The sequence below is a fragment of the Lingula anatina genome, chromosome 2 (assembly GCF_051362555.1).
Source record: "Lingula anatina isolate TDL-2025a chromosome 2, LinAna3.0, whole genome shotgun sequence".
Lineage (NCBI taxonomy): Eukaryota > Metazoa > Brachiopoda > Lingulata > Lingulida > Lingulidae > Lingula > Lingula anatina.
The window spans coordinates 47,516,384-47,535,422 of NC_141768.1; the positions used below are offsets into that span (position 1 = coordinate 47,516,384).

At 34.9% G+C, this 19,039-nt stretch overlaps 2 protein-coding genes and 1 long non-coding RNA gene across 5 annotated transcripts; 1 reads left to right on the forward strand and 2 right to left on the reverse strand.

Annotated features, from left to right (window-relative positions):
* Nucleotides 1–86: 86 nt before the first annotated feature.
* LOC147763776 (uncharacterized) lies at nucleotides 87–5,216 on the reverse strand. The gene is made up of 3 exons (XR_015333078.1): nucleotides 4,286–5,216; nucleotides 506–570; nucleotides 87–227 (listed from the first exon to the last, which is right to left on the reverse strand). It is a non-coding gene; the product is annotated as an uncharacterized LOC147763776 (long non-coding RNA).
* A 1,202-nt stretch (nucleotides 5,217–6,418) lies between these two features.
* Nucleotides 6,419–11,276, forward strand: LOC106173228 (uncharacterized). 2 transcript variants are annotated; one of them, XM_087005901.1, is made up of 6 exons: nucleotides 6,429–6,592; nucleotides 6,830–6,944; nucleotides 7,954–8,028; nucleotides 8,741–8,893; nucleotides 9,323–9,499; nucleotides 9,787–11,276. In XM_087005901.1, the coding sequence occupies exons 4-6, from the start codon at nucleotides 8,774–8,776 to the stop codon at nucleotides 9,934–9,936; spliced, it is 447 nt and encodes a 148-aa protein (XP_086862027.1). In that variant the 5' UTR covers nucleotides 6,429–6,592; nucleotides 6,830–6,944; nucleotides 7,954–8,028; nucleotides 8,741–8,773; the 3' UTR covers nucleotides 9,937–11,276. The 2 variants fall into 2 exon arrangements, with proteins under 2 accessions (XP_013409732.1, XP_086862027.1); XM_013554278.3 differs by lacking the exon at nucleotides 6,830–6,944 and having other exon boundaries at nucleotides 6,419–6,592.
* A 573-nt stretch (nucleotides 11,277–11,849) lies between these two features.
* On the reverse strand, nucleotides 11,850–19,039 carry LOC106170508 (dual adapter for phosphotyrosine and 3-phosphotyrosine and 3-phosphoinositide-like). 2 transcript variants are annotated; one of them, XM_013550395.3, is made up of 8 exons: nucleotides 18,513–19,038; nucleotides 17,895–18,014; nucleotides 17,052–17,185; nucleotides 16,486–16,616; nucleotides 16,202–16,249; nucleotides 13,939–14,087; nucleotides 13,228–13,315; nucleotides 11,850–12,573 (listed from the first exon to the last, which is right to left on the reverse strand). In XM_013550395.3, the coding sequence occupies exons 1-8, from the start codon at nucleotides 18,545–18,547 to the stop codon at nucleotides 12,535–12,537; spliced, it is 744 nt and encodes a 247-aa protein (XP_013405849.1). In that variant the 5' UTR covers nucleotides 18,548–19,038; the 3' UTR covers nucleotides 11,850–12,534. The 2 variants fall into 2 exon arrangements, with proteins under 2 accessions (XP_013405849.1, XP_023930209.1); XM_024074441.2 differs by lacking the exon at nucleotides 11,850–12,573 and having other exon boundaries at nucleotides 13,195–13,315; nucleotides 18,513–19,039.

Consider the following 19,039-nt stretch of genomic DNA (forward strand, 5'->3'; position numbering starts at 1 on the left):
AAGGAGAATTCCCCTCTTCCTATAATTGCCTTTTCCACACCTGTGTACTGGCCCTATATGATGACCTCATGCAAACTCCTTATTAAAGCTGGGATGTTTTGCTGTCTCCACACTGTTTTCATCTTCAAGACATGATTTATGGCTTCACATTAGTCCAATGATGGTGTGCCACTTCTTGGCTTAGGGAGGTTTCTAAATTTTCTTGGTCATAAGGGTAGATATGCTGGCTGAAATATGGTGAAAATTGTGGAGCTGTTTCATCTATGAGGTATTATGTATGTAACAGACTTTTTACAGGTATTATGTATGTAACAGACGGACTCTCTGGTTGTGTAAAATGACTTTATTGCTATAACTAAAATTTTCACCCTGTAATAAAGGTGACATATAATTAGATAAAATGACATACAACAAATAACTTATAATTCTATAGTTTACTTCTATGAAAAGGAAATAATAATTTTGATATAGATAACTACGGTTTATAAAGGCTATAACGGCTTACCCTGATCTTATTCAAGGGCGTTTTAGAAAGAGTGCTGGATATACCAATACGGCTTGGTCTGAAAACTAAAGAGTAGAAAACGATGTAATACAGTATAGTATAGTGGAGTTGGATACGCAAAAGACAAGATAAAATATAACTAGAATTAACTAGACGACATCCAACTTACCACATAGAAACAGACAGACGAACAGCAACTTCAGCACTATTTGAAAATACGGCGCCAATGCCTTTTATAATGTGAAGTCACATGACAAAGACGCGGGAAGACAGAACAAAGGGACATAGACAAAGGAACAGACAAAGGAACAATTAGAGGGCGTCAGAGTCACAGCAAGTCACAAGACAAGACGAGTGACGAGTGCATATTTACACATAGTTACATGTAGTTTCGAGCTTTCGTGCTTCTAAGATTGGAAATGAGGGTGCAGTTGTCATTCCAGAAGCTCCAAATATAGCTGCTGTAATCTGGTGTCTTGTGGAACTGTCTACCCCAACTTTGACACACAGCTGCATTATACAATTCTGCTTTAAATGCCTTTCGGATGACAATCTTGCCTCCTCAAAGATGTTTCTGCCCCAGTGTCCAATTTAAAATCCATCAATCCATGTTCCTTAACAAAAATTTCTTTCAACCACTCTTTTTGAATTTCCAGTACTGAGTAATGGTTGGATTGGATGGCAGAGTTATTTTCAATACTTCCTGGATGTGATTGAAAATGATTTTCTCACTATCTCCAAATCTATCTAGTAATAGTCTTTTTGACACTTCGTAGTTGTCTTTGGTAAGTGTTAGGCCTGCAATGGTGGCCTGGGCCTCTCCCTCTAGCAAAGAGCGCAGATACGCAAATTTGGAAATAGTGGAAATGTCCTTATTATTGTCAATGACTGCACAAAATTGATCGAAAAAAACAGGCCAATCCAAGACATTGCCTGAGAATTTTGGTAAGTCTATTTTTGGCAGCTTAGCAGACGGACAATGTTTTATATCACTGCTCACCTCTCGCGTACGGTCACTGAAAGTTGGAGCTCCACTAGATACGTACCTTCTTCGTGGCCTTAATATATATACCATTCCTTGGCCGTGTCCCTGAATGCTGCCACCTCGCGTTGGTCTGCTTCCAACTCACCTTCAGATTCAAACTCTAATTCTACTTCCAACTGAACTTCATCCAGCTTGGAAATCTGCTTTTCAAAATCAGCAATACAGTCCTTTAGAGTGTCAATGTCCTCTTCATCTTCCAAAAGTGTTCTTATTTGTTCACAAGAACGAGTGACCCATCCTCTAAGTGAAGCTCTGGTTTTCCTTAATTTAGACATGGCTAAGGCGTGCAAATCCTTGACACTGTAGTCCTGCTATACATGTATCCTGGCTCGCGGCACCAAATGTTGAAGTCAAAAGTAAATAAAAACTTGTGCTGGTTCAATTTATTTTATTTTTTTATTTTACAGTTTTACATTACATTCAAACCACACGTGACCAACAAACATGTCACAACTTCACTCCGCATGGAGTCCACACTCTCTCCAAGATGGAAAAAACTACTCACTTCACTCCTTTTTTTACCACTAGAGGGACCCACTGCATAGTCACTTCTTACACAATTTAACACAATTGGTCACAACCATTCAACATTATTTGACAATTCCTACTATGTACTGAATTGACCCATACATGTACATTCTCCATGTCATCTGCCATATTGTCATATTCTGTTTCATAGTAAACATTTGTCTTGTTTGCATAGTATTTTTCTTTGGTGAAACATCATCATCATCATCATCATCATCATTTAGAGCCTATAGTGTTCCACTGTTGGACAAAGGCCTCAGCATGCTTTTTCCATTGTTTCCTATCCTGACCCATCCTCTAAGTGAAACAACACTTCTCAAAATGATTCAGTTTGTTACATTTAGTACACCTTTTGCAAACTCTGTCCCATGAATGTAGTCCTCCACAGGGGGTGCATTTCATATGTCGATTGTATCCCCTGCAGCTTGTGCATGGTGACCATCTACTGGTGGGAGGGTTAATAATCTTGCCTCCTCAAATGAAGATTTTACTGCTTTCCTGATAGCTTTTTCATGATCGCTCCAATTATTAGGGAGCTAGCTGTTCCATCTAACTCATGAGCCAGAGAGTCCATAAATGTTGCATATGTTTCCCAGTCAGAGGTTCCATGCAGCATGTCTGGGCATAGAAATAGAGATTGTGTATATGATGAACGCCTTACTAGTGATAAGTTTTTGTACACAGTTGCTGTCACATGTAATTGTCCCAAATTGAATGTTTTGTCAATCCCCAGGACTGTTCCATACTCTGCAGGCCCTGCACAGCAAAGCCTTTTTATGTCTGCAATTTGTTTTTCAGTGTAAAGAATGAACATGGGACATTTGTTTTTTTCATGAATGATTTTCTTTAAGAAAGGTTGGTGGTGCATATTTCCATGGAGATGAAAGATATTGTCGACAAGATTTTTTTTCTTCCACTGCTAGTAGTTGGGCCTGCAGTTTCCTTCCTAGTGGACTTTGTGTCTGAACTTGGTGCAAGTCAGCTGGCCTCCTTGGTCCTGCATTCACCCTTATCATGCTGTCATAAATATCTCTAGGCTTAGAGGTTGTAGCTTTTGTGGAATTTTTCTCAAATACGGCAGGATTTGTTTTTACATTTTGTTGTGCATTTGAATGACTTGAGTGGGCATGTGGGGCCAGTTCCCGTATATGTCCAACATATTGTACAAGTAACTTATTGGGTCTGTCTTAAAGTAAACTTACTCTCCTTTTGTAGGTAGAGTCCTTTTTAAGCCCTCTGTAATGTAATCACTTGATCTGGTTGTTGTTGTTCCAAAAGTACCAAGTTTCTCTTATATTTTATGTGCTTTTCAATATAATACTGATCATTTTAAGTACTACCTGACACCATTTCCCACCTCTTAATGCCAATCTGGTTAATGGAGAGGGAGTCGGATTCCAGGCACCACAGGCTTCGGAAAGATCTTGTTTTAGTCCTGCTTTGATATGTGAAACATTACGCTGGTTGTCGACAAGGAACATCACATTTTCTTTCCTGCCTGGGGGGATTTCAGTGATGGCTGGAGATGAACTTGATAGTAGAAGTGAAATGACCTCATCCTCTGGTAGAAGTTTCCCTGATGTAATGGTGACCCACCTATTGCTGTACCTAACCCTTCATCTTCCTACAACTGGTTAACCTCCCTGGTTTCATATGGATTTTTGTGCCCCACGTGGAGATCTGATGAAAGCCTGGGGTCACTGATGGGGCCCTTGTCGCCCAAGTTATTGAATGCTGACTGTAGATTTGATGTAGACCCTTTATGTTGGCATGGAAAGCCTGTGGTCAAATCATGTCAGTCTACAAATAATTTTAAATCAGTGCCTTTCACTGCACCTTTTAGGATATCTCCCTCCACAGTGTGCAAAATGCAGGTCTTGCTTTTGGTTTGGCCTTGCACCATGTATGAACCCAACCATGCATCTTGCATTTTTGTCACCTTTACTGTCTGATCTCAGCATGTTCTTTTTCACATCTTGGTGCCCACTGGGATTGTCTGTTAAGTCCATGGGTCGTTTATCATTAATGAAAAATATATGGAATAAAATCTTAATATCTAACCTCCCTTACGAAAAAGTCCTATAGGATCCTATATAATAAGATCCTATAGGAAATTGGGCCAATTTCGTATAGAATCTTATAGGATCGTATAGGACTTTTTCATAAGGGCTGTAAAGTGAAAGATTTACTGTCCATGGTTTACTTACATTTTGGCATTTTGTCAATCTTGCTTTTGCCTCTCTTGTGCTTGGGCAATATTTTCAAGTATGGCCTGACCTGCTTTTGACATAGCATCTGATTTTCTCTGTGTGGTATTTCGGAGGACTTGTGGGCTCACTTCTTGTTCGTTTTCTTCGTCATCTGACCCACTTCCTGTACAGTCCTGCTGTAAAGTTTGTGCCTTTCTTTTTTATTGTTCTTGGCTAACGTGATGTGAATGTTGCGGCACAGTCTTTTGGACTTACTGAACCAAAAACGACAAAGTCACTGTTGAAATTTCTAGTGAATTTGATAAACAATTAGATGGGGGAATACCCTCGGCGTGAATACAAACTACACTGTCTTGTCACTGTCGTTTTTAGTAATGCAAACGCGACCGAGGAATATTCCTCCTCACTGATTGAACGTCTACCTTGATCAAGAGCAAATCAATAAGTGAATCACAGTTAAACAGTTAGATTCTTATAAGGACCGATCAAGGTGGGCTCCCTCTATCTGTTGATTTCTATGTCCAGCTTACTGTCTCTGGACATGACAGATAATGGATCAATAGAGTGTTCAATCCTGGGATACACCGCCTCGGGTGCTGGCAGTTTCCTATCCATTTCACAGTTCTTTATTGATCATCATATCTTACCGATGAATGTTCAATCTATACCAATATCAGATTCGAGAGTCAATCAATGGCCCAGGTGTGTGCATTGATAGAGAAGTCATAAAATGAGCCAAAAACAAATTGTCTGATCCACCATAACTGATGACCCATGCAGATCAATAATATCAAATTAAAGATGTCCCACAACCCTTGGATCTGCCATTGCATATCAAACCATTTGATATGTGTGATGACTGCCCTTTTCTAAAAGAGTTGAGAGGCCTCATGGTGCTGGGTTGACACCTACCTAGTTTTATATGGTTATACATGCATATTTCTTTTAGCAAATTTGGAGGTTTTTTTTTTTTTTTTTTTTTTTTTTATATAAATTAACACTAACTCAGAACATTAAGTGAAACGTTCTTCCATTTTATATATGAGGTGATTGTAAGAGTATTTTATATAGAATTGGCATACTGAGCTTGAACAATCTAAAAGGTTTTATAATTTATAGTTTTTTATTTTTGTTTGTTTGTTTGTTTCTATTTTTGTTTGTTTGTTTCTGTATTGTTATTTCTCATAATTAAAATTTTATTTCACCGTAAGGTCTTTTACATCATTTATACATTTAAGTTAGATTGTATTCATTCCATCATCTGTGATACTTATTTTTAGTGTTTTTTCGTTAGAATTTTTTTAATTTATTTATTTTTATTTATTTATTATTGTATACAGTTTGTGAAATAAAATACGATTTACAAAGTCTGTTTGTTAAATTTTTAAAATGGTATTCAAATAAATAGACTAAGAAGCCAAATTTTATTGATAAAAAAGTAATTAAGCTAATTAATTATTAAAAAACGGAAGCTACTGATATGTTGCCATAATGGTCTTAATGGTTACAATTGACCCAAAGGTTGCTTGTATGAAAAGTTATATTTGTCACATATACAGTAAGCCAAACAATATACAATAAAACAAAAAAGAAGAAAAAAGAACAAGTTTAATTGCATTTTGCATTCAAAATGTATAAAGTATAACCGTGTAAATGTAGAAGTAATTTAATATTTGTGTAGACTTAGATTTATTATGAATACTTGGTAGTATAACCTTGGCCAGTGCTTATAAACACCTCAACATATATTATGAAAATTACAGAGCTCAGTTTAGGTCGTGAATTGTGTTAATCAAGTTTCAACTTAAATAGTCAGGCCTTGTTTATTTTTACCTGCTTTTTTTCTCAGAATTGTTTATTGTAAAAATGAAATGAAAAATAAAAGTTATATGTGACAAAATGTGACCTTGTGGGTGTTTTTGTCTTTTTAGGGGGGTGCAGAAAAGTAAGTGAAATATTTTTATTGTCGTGCGCTGTTTCATTTCCAGATAACCCATTGAACTTCATCTCAACTGGCATACACTTTGTTCTTCTAAAGCAACATTAACTACCACCACTTTTTGAAATAAACTGGTAAAACAAAATTATTATAAATTTTCCACCTTGTCTCCCCTAAAAATACCGGCTTTTCTTGAGTCACCTTGACATTACAGCTGAAGCCGTACGGTTTTATTGTTGTGCTGTGCAAATTCAGCCGGCTATCAGCTGATAACAACTACGCGTCAGATTGAAGGTACAAAACATAGAGCTAATGGTACCTGAACAGCTCCTAAACAAACCAAGACCATAAATGGTTATTTCAAGGTAAGAAAATGCATTACAATGACTTTAGCTTAGCTATATCTTTTCCAAGCGTTCATATTTTCCAGGGGCCATTGACCAACTTCGCTCTTTATTAGAGATACATGTAAATCTTTGACGTGAATTCATTAATGCACAAAGAGCACTCCTCTGATGGGGATAGAAATGAGATTAACTTGGCTCTTTGGTGATATATGTTATTTCGTTTTTTCTGAGACAATGAAGGCTAAATGTCTTTAGGCTGCAGTTATTACACCGCAATAGCACCAATATATCCTCCCGCTGTTTGAAACGAGCTGTTGACTTGAAGAATGCGTCTAGATCGTTCATACACGTACTAGTAGAGTCATTGATGGTAAATGTTCTTTTGTCAGGGGTTCATTGATATAAAACTCTGTTAGCTACCAGTAGACTTATGAGCCTTCAGGTAAATTAACTCTTTGTGTAGAAAATATGTTTTATAGAATAAGAATGCTGGGCATTCAAGCTTGGTTCTATTCACATAATCAAATATAATCCCAGATCTACCGGTATATGCCAAGCACCAGATAACAAGTCTGAGGAACTTGCCAAAAACACAGAGATGTCAGCTGCTAAATGATGATAATTTGCCATGTTTGTAGTGTCATAGAGGTTTGTTTATGTGTATAGATCTGGGTGGTGTTTGTGTTATTAAACAGCTGTTGTTCACCTGGTATGAACTGGGTCAAGTTATGTGCACCTTACCTGCACCCAGAATATGTTTGTTCCTGATGTTGACAGTAGTCTTTGTCATTATAAAAAGAATTCCACATTACAATACTTTGGGACAATTAACAATAAATGCTGTCTTTGTTGCTGGATTTGGCTCTGAAGAAGCTTTAATTATATTATTTTCTGCTATAGATCTACTGAGTAAGGGTAAGTCATGTAGGATTTTGCCATGCAAGTTTATAGCAGGCAGGTGTGCCAAATTAGATAACATGAGCTACTTGTTAGTCATATTGTTCAATTTTACTTATTTTATTAGATTTAATTTTTATGTCATTTAAGCAAGTTTTATGTGAAATTGCCATATAAGAAATGTATTGAAACTTGTGTATGAATTATCAGAAGATTATAGATAACCCAATAAATGTCACTGTAATAATTAAATGTCACTGTAATATATGCATCCCATGCTCAATAAACTTATTTATTATAATTAAGAATCAGTGAATTTTCCCTGGTATAGTTTTTTTAAAAATCAATATATCTAGGACACAAAAGGATATATAAGTTGCCATGGTTTTACCTTAATATGCCGTGATTATAAACACAACAATATAATGGCCTTGGTAGTGATTGAAGGAATATGACTAAGGAAATGGCATATTTTCTTTAAGGTGCATCTATATCCAGAACATCAACTCAGAGACTGTTACTAAGTGAGAACTCTCAAGAGAAGGCAGAGCAGGCAGGTACAGTACTTTTTTCTACTTGGATATAGCAGCATATGAGCATTGCATGCACATATTACCAGTTTACATTCTGGTTTTATCCAACCTAGCAATATTTTAATATGTGTCTGAGAAGAAATTACAAAAATAACTTCCACTGAATAAGTCAGGGAGTAATTACTTATTATGTGTCAGGCAAAAATTATTGTTTGTTCCACAGGCACCACATTTTACAAATGTTTTATGAACTGCCTTTCAGAGAAGAAAGCTGCATTGTTATATTGGATTTTATAAATTGCATTTTCCCTCTGTGACAGCTTTTCTCTCTATTGCTTTTAACTCTTTATATTCAGTATTGATTATTATAATATTAAAGGAGAGAAAAGAATTGTTCTTATTATAAAGTATCTGAAGCTGAATTTGTGCATTATTGAGCCGTACTGTCTAATTTGTCATGTTTCGATACATATGCTTAAAACCTTGTAACAGAGAGAGCCTGTAAATGTGACTGAACATGCCTTCAGAGCTCTAACTTGCTAGTATATACAGGTTAAGAGTTTTACCAAAGGGTAAAGATGTTGCAGAAGGTACAGATACTTTGACATAACCTCAACAGATGAGGTTATTTTGTAGAGTCTACTTCAGAGGTAACTTTCCACTTAGCATCCCATTACATCTGGATAAGAACAGATTTGTAAAAGTAATGTATTTTTACGAGGTCATTGTGTTTCAGTTGTCTGGAGGGAAATAAAATCCATATTTCAACATGGCTACTAGCCAAGTAGCTGCTAGTCACCAAGCTGACGTTAACAAAAATGAGGGAAGAGGAACAACAGCCACAGTACCTACAATAGCAAAACCACATGCTAAGAAAGGAAGACTCTCAGTAAGATAAATATAAGACTGAGAAGAATATGAATAATTTAATATTAATTTATCCTTGATGTTTAAATCTGGATATTGTACAAAGTTTGATGTTAAAATATGCACTAATTCAAATGGTACAGATTTATTAAAGGATTCATGACTGGAATAAGGAGGAACTATATTCAAATGCAAAATAAGCTTTTATGCCTGTCACTTTGTTTTATTCCCTTTTTTATGTGAAAGGCAAAGAATTTTTTCTGAGTATTGATGTACGGTAAGAAATTCACACAGGATAAAATGAAGCAAGTTCTTTGGCAAAAGTACATTCTGTGACATTATCAATAATCTTGAATTCATCCCAAGTTTCTATAAATGAAACTTCGTCACTTTGAAGTCCACAGCAGATGCCTTTTACAATATATAATATGAAACCTTGTTATATTTTCAGTCTTCCTGTTCAGTAGACAGTATCCACCATATGCATGAACCCACAGACCACATGCTCCTAGCAGTAACCAATCACATCTTCAGAAAAAACTGGCACAGTCTTGGAGAGAAGCTAGGCTTCACTCCAACAGAGATGAAGAAATATGAAGATAGATATCCTACTGATGAGAAACAGCCAGTACGTAACATTTTATCATGTTTAACTAGGATACTTCATATTTACGGAAACTTTTTCTTTTATTAAGATTTTGCGTTAGGCTTTTTTGTGTATTTTTCCCCCTTCTTTCTTTTTCTCCTTTAATGATTTACTTAATATTTATATGAGAGGCAGCAAATAAGTTACTTTATCAGGTGTATTTTTATTTAAATGGTTTGTCTACTGCAATGTCTTCTGAATGGTGTAACTCAATCATTCCAAAGTTTTGTGCCGTTCTTTTTATTAAAAAAATTCCAATCTGTCTGCAGGTGTTTTTGATGTTAAGAACATGGCGAGACAGGCAGGGAGAATCAGCAACAACGGAACATCTGGAAGATGCTTTGGCTTCAGTGAGATTGTCTGACGTGGCTGAAGACATTCATGAGCTCTACTGCCTAGAAACTGTGGATGAGTTGTAGAAAGGCTGCCCCCTTCTAAGGCAGAAGTCCAGCAATATGTGTAAAATACTTGTTCTGCGCAGTTCACATGTAACCTTTTTTGCAGCACATAACTGTGTTAAAGAGGTGTTTAATGAGATAAAAGTTATGGATGCAAAACTGAATATGTTTTTCAATGTTTCAATGTTGTATGGTATGAGTAGTTGACTCTTTCAATATTGCTTCATATTCTTTCAGGTTGTTCTTATTTAAGGTTATAATATTACTGTTATTTTTGATTGAGCTTCACAGATGTTTTTTTTTTCTACCATTTTGGATGCTAAATTAGTTAATTTAGCCATGAAAAAAGTTTTTTTTTGTTTCATATTTCTTTTTTTCGTGTAATTTTGTATTGCTGCCATTTTCAGGCTTTTCTGGTTGTCGAAACTTTCACCCAAACTGAATGGCTTTAACTTAGTTCTCATCGTCTCTTTCAACAAGTTTCTGTTTTGGTTTTTCGAAATTAAAATGATGACCTGAACTGTATTTAAAGAAATTTGGACATACTTACGTCAGGTAAAACTAGGTAACCTCTGACTGGTGCTAATGTTTGATGAGCTTCACCTCTATTTTCTCACTGCTTTGTAATGTGCCATTCTGTGTAGTGTACATAACCACTTCAGTTTATATCCCAACTTGTCTCTTCATAGAAGATAATGTATGCTTTATTTCAGATGCCAAAATGAAATGAAAAAAAAGGGCATATTAAGCCAGTGTCTTTATGTTGATTTGTACATTTTATGTTGTTGTCAGAGAAATCTATCCGCAGTCTGCTGCAAACAGTGCCATTATTCAGAACTTTTGTATTTTGTACACAGGCTTGTAATTTGGAGTTAAATTTTCCATATTTGGGTGAGGTTATTGAAATTTATTTCTGGTTATTGCAAAGCATTTTTTAAATTATGTAAAAGAGGTTGGGATACTAAATACAAAGTTTGTTTTATTCTAATAATAATAACTTTTTTGTTATTGAATATCAAAAGTAATGCTCTTTACAATATGACAAGTTGATGTCAAAAAGTGGTTGTATTTTTTATATACATGAAAATTACTATATTAATTTAATAGACCAGTCCCCACTGAGTGAACTTTACTATCAGTATAAAAAGGAGGTAGAAAATTTCAATGGCATGCAGTCTACTTAAACAATAAATGTGTATGTAAGATGATACAAGAATATCAACTAGTAACTGAAGCTATATTCCTTGATCTCCATGTTAGTTTTCTGTTTTTTAACAATGGGAAGTTTTCAGTTACGCTTCTGTATTTTGTTTGAAAAATGCCTTTTCAAAAAAATAAAAATAAATTATGGTTAAAGAAGACCCATGCTTATTAGTTCTTTTGAACCCTGTTTATGACATGGTTTAAACCATTATATTCATCCAGAAAAAGAAGCAGTTCATGGCCTTAATTCGAAGTGGAGGAAGTTAAAAACTTTCAATTTCCTGTCAAATAGCTTAGACTTGTGTCTGAAGCATGAAACTAAAACCACAGTTAAGTCCTTTTAACATCCCACAGCAGTGTTTGGTATTGCACAGATTAGACTCTAAAATGAGTTTACTTACACAAGAGGGAAGGGTTTCTAAATTTTCATAACCTCTGTACCAATCAAAATTTATCCAGGTAACCATTTCGGGGAGGCAAAGATCAATTATGTAACAGCCATGTAATGAACTTGTCAATCTCTTAAGTTGATACAGAAAACTACCATAGGAAGTGAGAGAAAAGGACCAAAGACTTCAAACTCTTTGCAGAGCCTAAAATATCCCTCTGACTCCATGATACATTTTGCCACATGTCACTGCTGCACTACATCATTATATAACAGCTGTGTGCAAGCAACTGGTTCACACTTCCTGTTTAAGGCCAAGTGTTCAATGACGTCTTAGTCTATATAGTATTACACTAATTTATTTCCTTAAAGTGCACTCCAGCTCATATTTTCATCTTCAGTATTCATTAAATTAAAAAAAAAAAAGCATTATAATCATTCACCTGCCATTGTATAAAACTGTCTTCTTTGTTATGGATTTTCATTTGCCATTTTTCATGAGTGGCTTAAACCACAATGTATCATACATATCTGTCCTGTAATAATGTAATCTCTGGTCCACATTTTCATCTGTCATTTCCCATGACTGACTAAAAACTAATAATGCAGCATATAAAATTTAAATATCATCTTTGTGCTACATTTTTGATTGCCATTTCCCATGAATGACTTTAAACCATATTGCAGTATCTGGATATCCCAACACAAGATAGTGTTGGTGATGTCAACTGCAGAAATTACTGCAAAAAGTCGCTAAAATATTAGTAAATACTGGTTATTAGCACAGACTACAATCTTATAAAGGCATGAGTTTAACAAAAACTCATTATTGCATTACAAAAGGTCGACTTTGAAAATTGCATTTATGAAAGGCTTAATTTGCCACAGAAGTAATTCTGATGCTCATTTTATTTGAGACATGACCCTTTTTTTCCAATCCTTGTTGAAAGCACCAAAGCAAGGTTGAAATCAGGTTCAGTAATCATTTAAAATGTCTGTACACTTTGCAGCCTCTGTTTGGATGCAACTCACGTTGTGTGCATATTGGATCTTCTTTTAGCTTTATCCTGTACAAATGAAAAAAAAAAAAAAGAAAAGCAAAATGTCACAGTTAACAGGTGAAATATATTATATTATATTTTTAGGTCATTTTAAAATATGTTCACACTTGAATGTGTGCATGAATCCATGTTCACACATAGCTTATTAATTAATTAATTAGTTAATTAATTAATTAATTAATTATATCTTAGTGGTTTCCATCAATAATGAATATTTATTTCTGCATATTTTGCACTTGCATTCTCGGAAAATCTGAACTTGTTAACTATGTATGCCTAATTTCAGTTAAATACAGAATGAGTAACAACTGCAATGGCAAATGTAGGACCAGTAAAATGAAGCCACATGGCTTATTAGTCAGTGATTGCAGTGTTTGGATAATGCAACACTTGCAACTGGAAAATGGGGCAAGGCTCTTATAATTACAGACTGTTATCTGGTGATTGCACAAAGACTTGCTATTATAGAACCAGTCAGCATATTTAGATATCTATTCAAAGTATGCACTTGACTCAGTCATTATTTTAGGATGTAAGAAAATATAGGAAGAAATGGCACTATGGTCTTATGACTGGGGGGTCTAGGCCGTTCAAAGCAGGAAACCACCATGAAAAATTATACTTTTAAATCAGGGGGGAAAATCAGTTTTTGGAACTTACCAATTTCCACTTAATTATGTTCATCCACTCTGAAGCTTCCTGATCAGAGGCAGCGTAAATATAAAATGTGCGCCATGGAAACACCAATCTGTAATGAAGTACAAACAATTACATTGTAAATGAGCAAAAGATGTGAGCAATAATTTGGTTATTGCCAACATAGGTTGTTTTAAATCTATTATACTGTTGAATTCTATGTACATACATTAACATACCAGTACAAAAAAATAGACACTTAGCATTTGTCAAGCTATATCTCTTTTTTTTTATTTGTAATCCAATACCCCTCCAAATAAGGTTGAAACAGAACACATATCAAGTTGTTATATAAGTATTAAATATGAAATTAACCCAGGGCAGTCATCTCATACAGACCAATTTTTAGGAAAAAAATGTGCACACTAAGCAGCTGTTTAGACCTGCTGTGTTTTGAAAAGCAATCAGCACATTGTTGAAATTAATTTCAACAAAAGCTACTTTATAATATCACTCAAGCAACGTATTTTCTTTAAACTATAATAATACTGAAAAATTAAAAATAAACACTATTGAACCCATGATATTTATTGGTGTCTATTTTTTTGTACTGGTATGTTAATGTATGTACATAGAATTCAACAATAGCGTTCTCTCAAAAGCCATTTCCCTAGCCCTTATCTTTACGTAAACTCATTTTTCACCTGAAGCAATATCTGAACTCTGTTTTCTCACCTAAAGCAGTTTGATTTTCCTTTTGTGTCATCCTTTTCACATTCTTTGCATTCCATCAAGTCCAAGCTTCTAATTGGCTGTTTGTCTGTGCTATCTTTAAAATATTTCAAATCTGTCTTCCTCAGAACAAACCATCTTGTCTTCCATGACTAAAATTGAATAAATCAATGCTATAAAAAATATTCTTTGTCAGTAAGAACAATTAAGGAACAGGAAATCAGTACTGGTACCGTCACATGGAACGCCGTATGTACAAAAAAGATGAAAGTATCATTTTGATCAGAAATTTTTTTTTTTGCGTGGTGCTCACATTATTTTGAGATCGTCACTTTCATCATTTTGAGAGAAAGTATTTTCTACAAAGTTGTTTCATCATTTTGCATGTCGAGTTTATCGTTTTGAGATACCGTCATGCTTTGTGCGAGATGATGCAATACCAGGGGTCGTCTCATAAGAAACGGTAGGAAAAGGAACTAACGCATCCAGGAATGGGTCCCGGTTCACTGTCAACAAAAAGTTGTTAGTGCCTGGCTACAAGCCTTATAAGTACCCCTTCGTCTCTGAATTTGGCCTTCAGGTGTCCCAAATCAGTTTCCTCCAGGATTTGATCCATATCTACCACATTGTGGCCTGGCACTAACAACTTTTTGTTCTGGAGGTCCTTGAATGGCAGTGCATAGTGATTTCCATTTTGTCAGAATATGAAAAAACGGCCTTTTTTTTCATTTGATAAATAGTGAAAATGAAATAAAAAATCAACCTCGATTTTCGTTTTTCCTTTAAAAATTATTTTTCGTTTTTTTTCCACTTTTTTGTGACATAATAAAAACAAAAACGAAAGATTTCAAAACGTGATAGAAAATAGAAACATCCACTTATGTCCCATGTCTAGAGAGTGAAAAATATTAGAAAATACGCCCCTTTCTCCTTCTGTGAAGAATTGGAATATCGAAACATTCACGTCCGTTTTTGCATTTCCATTCATAAAATGAAAATCAGAAAAACAAACGGACTTCCGTTTTACTATTTAAATCGAAAATTGAATAATGAACACTTTTTGATCCTGTCATTTCCTCAAAGATTTGATCCTGTCATTTCCTCAATTTCACCTTTTAACAAAAGAAAGCACAAAAACGGTCGATATTCATATTTTCTATCATATCTGGGATCTGTTAATGTTGTATTTTGCATTTTATGGTAAAACATAGAAAACAAGGGCAATTCGTGTTTTTCCATTTTTCATTTTAAATGGAAAAATGAAAATTGAGTTTCATTTTCCACAGGGGCGAATCCAAAGATATTTTCTGACAGGCTTCCAAATTATCTTCATTGATCCAGCCTCCATTTTTGACCATCTTCCGACAAAAAAATTAGATGCCTGTCAATGTAAACTTGAAAATCTGACTGTCTTCCAGAAGACAACCTAAATCTGCCCCTGTTCCATTACATGTTGGCCATTTCTATCAAATGGAAATGAAAAACGGCCGTTTTTTCATTTTCTGACGATATGGAAATCACTTTGCTCCCCCCCCCATTCTGTTTGCCCCGCTATACACCGACGCCTGGATGCGTTAGTTCCTTTTCCCACTGATTGTATTGAGACGACCCCTGGTATTGCATCATCTCACGCAAAGTATGTTGGTATCTCAAAACGATAAACTCGACATGCAAAATGATAAAAGATTTTGTAGACAATACTTTTCTCTCTAAATGATGAAAGTGACGATCTCAAAATGATGTTAGCAACGCGCAAAAAAAATTTTCTGGTCAAAATAATACTTTCATCTTTTTTGTACAAACGGTGTTCCATACTATCAAAATAAGTTCTTATTCTGATTTACTGTCAGTTTACAAATTAGCCCTGTCATTGTTGATACTTTGTCATACCTAAGATCACATTATCTTCAAAAACACATGATTTTAAAGAAATGTTTAATGGGAACCCTATGAGTAAATGTGTAAAGGAAAACATCATTGTAAAATTGTTGTAAAATGTTGTTAATTGTTTCCAACAGTCTTGAACATGGAGGTTACTCTGGGCACCAAAGCAATATATATATATATATATATATATATATATATATATATATATATGGCAGAGTATCAACAATGAGAGAGAGAGAGACTGATTTCTTTAATGCTATTCAATCTGTCCATGGAAAATGCATTCGCCAGTTGGAAGTGAAAAAAGTGCTTCACACATTCAACACAGAAATGATGTAAGGGCCATCAGACAGTGTGGATACCAGTCAGTCTACCATACCTTGAATATATCCCCTTGTTTGGTAAGGTAGCCTTCCTTGGTCCCCACCTGAATACAGAACTTGATGTAAAATACAGCAGTTCATGTGGCAATGCCAATTATAAAAACAACTCTTTTGTCAATCCAGTTATCTAATGCAAGCAACATCCTGATATTTGAAAATAAAATTGATGTCTTTTCATATAATTTGTTGGGAGTAGAAGCTAGGGGTATTATTAGGTCATCGTGTAGAAAAAAGAAACACAGAAAAATTATTATTAATAAATAAATAAATAATATTTTACCTCAAAATTTGGCACTGAATTTGTACTTTGTCGTCCATGCATTCCAAACTCAGCATGGACATGAACCTGGTCGTACGTGTCGTGTTCCTCCACATCTCTGGGATATGGATATTTTAACACAGTCAGTACTCCTGAAAATAGCATGTTACATTGTCACTGGAACTGACTGCATTGTGAACCAGAACAATCGGTTTCAGACTATTATCTTTTCAAACGTTGAATTTCCACCCTAAAAATGACCCCTCAACATGCACACCCCCAGGTACCATTTTTACCCTCTTATGTTACTTTTTATGTACAGACACAGTGGTTTTATGTCTGTATATGTGCCATCTTTGATATCAGATAATCATACAGTAATACTTGATGGATTGTGTATATTCCAAACAGCACTACGTCTTCAATGTTTGAAATGTATTATTAGCAGTATCATGTACATTATTTTTTTTTTATAGTTTAGCTTACGTCGATATTGTAAAATATATTTGGTATAATGTAGGTCATATGCTTTTTAAATAATTTTCTAGTATCAATTAGAAAAATTTGTGCAACTATTGGTTACAAACCTGACTCCCCTCCTATTAATGGCTGGTTTTCAAAATGCTTCACAAATTCTTCTGAAGTGTTGAATGTCGCCATTCCAAACTTTATACCATCACTCTCACAGTACACTGGGTAGTGCTTTACAGCATCTTTTGTCCTGGAATTTTATCAAGTACTTGTAAAGTACTACTTAAACATATCTTAATATATGGAACTTTTAAATATATCTTGATGTTTATATAAAACTTTGAAACAAAAGTTGTTATACCACACGGAAACGAATGACTTTCAGTTTTATTCTTTGTCCTCCTCTTACTATCATTTTTACAAATATATGTGTACTCATGTATTCAGTGACCTTTTAAACAATTCATCAATACTCATGGTCTTTTATCAATCTTAAATATTAACACCGGTGTATCAAAATTGGCAAATAAGTGATATAACTGTTTATGTCATGAAATTGCGAATCATGACAAAAGTAATGTAATTAAACCTTATCAGCTGATTATCAAGTAACGCAAAGCAGAGATTTTCCACATTACTATTATACCTGCTGAGGTAAATCACGTATCAAAAGAAAAAAAAAATGAAATTATCACAAAATACCTTAGTTATCTGAATCAATCACTCTTATCATCATGTTGACTGATAAATTACCAACACTATTCTGCAATTTGCACAGGTCCCCATTTCAAATTCAATTCAAATCCCCATTCAAAAACTTCATTACTATTATAATTTTATTTCTATAAAGCCTTTAATTCAAAATGTTATTTCATATCTCACAGAGAATAAAATGAAATTATTACAGTGTTGCATCACAAAGGGTAATTTTTACATGGCAGGGATAACAGTTAGCATACCTGACAGAGAGAGCGAACTCTCTCTCCTTGGAGCTTGGTCTCATCAGGTATGTCCCGTCTGTTCCATTGGTCATCAGAATACTCTCTGCCACATGTCTGTTGACACCGGGGTGATACCATCTACAACAAACAACATACAAAATAAACATAATAATAATAATAAGAAGAATATGGGGCTTATTTATCTCTTGCAATGAACATTTCTGTACCAGACAAATAAAAAGATACTGCACAGTAAATACTATGACCTGAAAATGAACAGGACAATTTTTTTTCCAAATCATCATTCAAAAACCAATGAGGCAGAATTATGGCAATGGGGAGAACAGGTACCTGTATATACATGTATACTCTGGCATATCAATATACTGGTATGTAATATCATAATCAAGGGGGAGTAATATGACACATGGACGCAACAATGTGGGGGCATAAAAAAAAATGACCTGGTGACATTTGCATCAAAGAATTGCAATGGTAAGGGTACCAAGCATGTAAGGCTGAAAATTGGGGCAAATAAAAGAATAACTCATATCACGTACAGACTCCACTAGTCATTAGCTAAGTCCTCTGATTCACAAGTATGATATTGTTAAAGAAGAAAATATCAACACTCACTCAATCTTCTCAATGATTTCTTCTAGTGAGCCCATGGCACACCCCCAATGTGTACATAAAAGTTAGTAGATACTCGTATCTGTGATCAAATATTGCACGAGTATATTATCAGTAATATCTCTCTGCTGTACAGTACTGGGGCAGCCTATATGCCTTGTATTTTCAGTGATGTTGACGATACACCCTTGATCCCAACTATGAATAAGATCGAATCCTCTGTGTCTTCTTGTATCTGTTCTCAACACTGCGTCTTTTGCTGCTACAGGTTGTTGATGAGCCTGATTTGACGAATTTACAAGGCAGCACTGCCAGCAGTGTCCACAAGTTCCTTTTGACTAGCTTGCACTGAACTAGAACCGTTTTCTGTCATCAGTCTGTTTCCACTGTTTCTTCTTTTATCAACAGACTATTACCGATTTACGTTTGCCATTACCAATATTACTGTGACTAGAACAGTGTTCTAGCACGGAGTTCTGTTGGAAATCCCTGGTTCTAGGAAGCACCCACGAATGAAGTTTACAAACCGG

Coding starts and splice junctions, on each gene's coding strand:
- LOC106173228 (XM_013554278.3), top strand. CDS start 8,774: ATGGCTACTAGCCAAGTAGCTGCTAGTCACCAAGCTGACGTTAACAAA. Junction 8,894..9,322: donor CTAAGAAAGGAAGACTCTCA/GTAAGATAAATA, acceptor TTATATTTTCAG/TCTTCCTGTTCAGTAGACAG. Junction 9,500..9,786: donor CTACTGATGAGAAACAGCCA/GTACGTAACATT, acceptor ATCTGTCTGCAG/GTGTTTTTGATGTTAAGAAC.
- LOC106170508 (XM_013550395.3), bottom strand. CDS start 18,547: ATGGGCTCACTAGAAGAAATCATTGAGAAGATTGA. Junction 16,250..16,485: donor ATTCAGTGCCAAATTTTGAG/GTAAAATATTAT, acceptor TTCTGTATTCAG/GTGGGGACCAAGGAAGGCTA. Junction 13,316..13,938: donor GGAAAATCAAACTGCTTTAG/GTGAGAAAACAG, acceptor ACTTCATTACAG/ATTGGTGTTTCCATGGCGCA.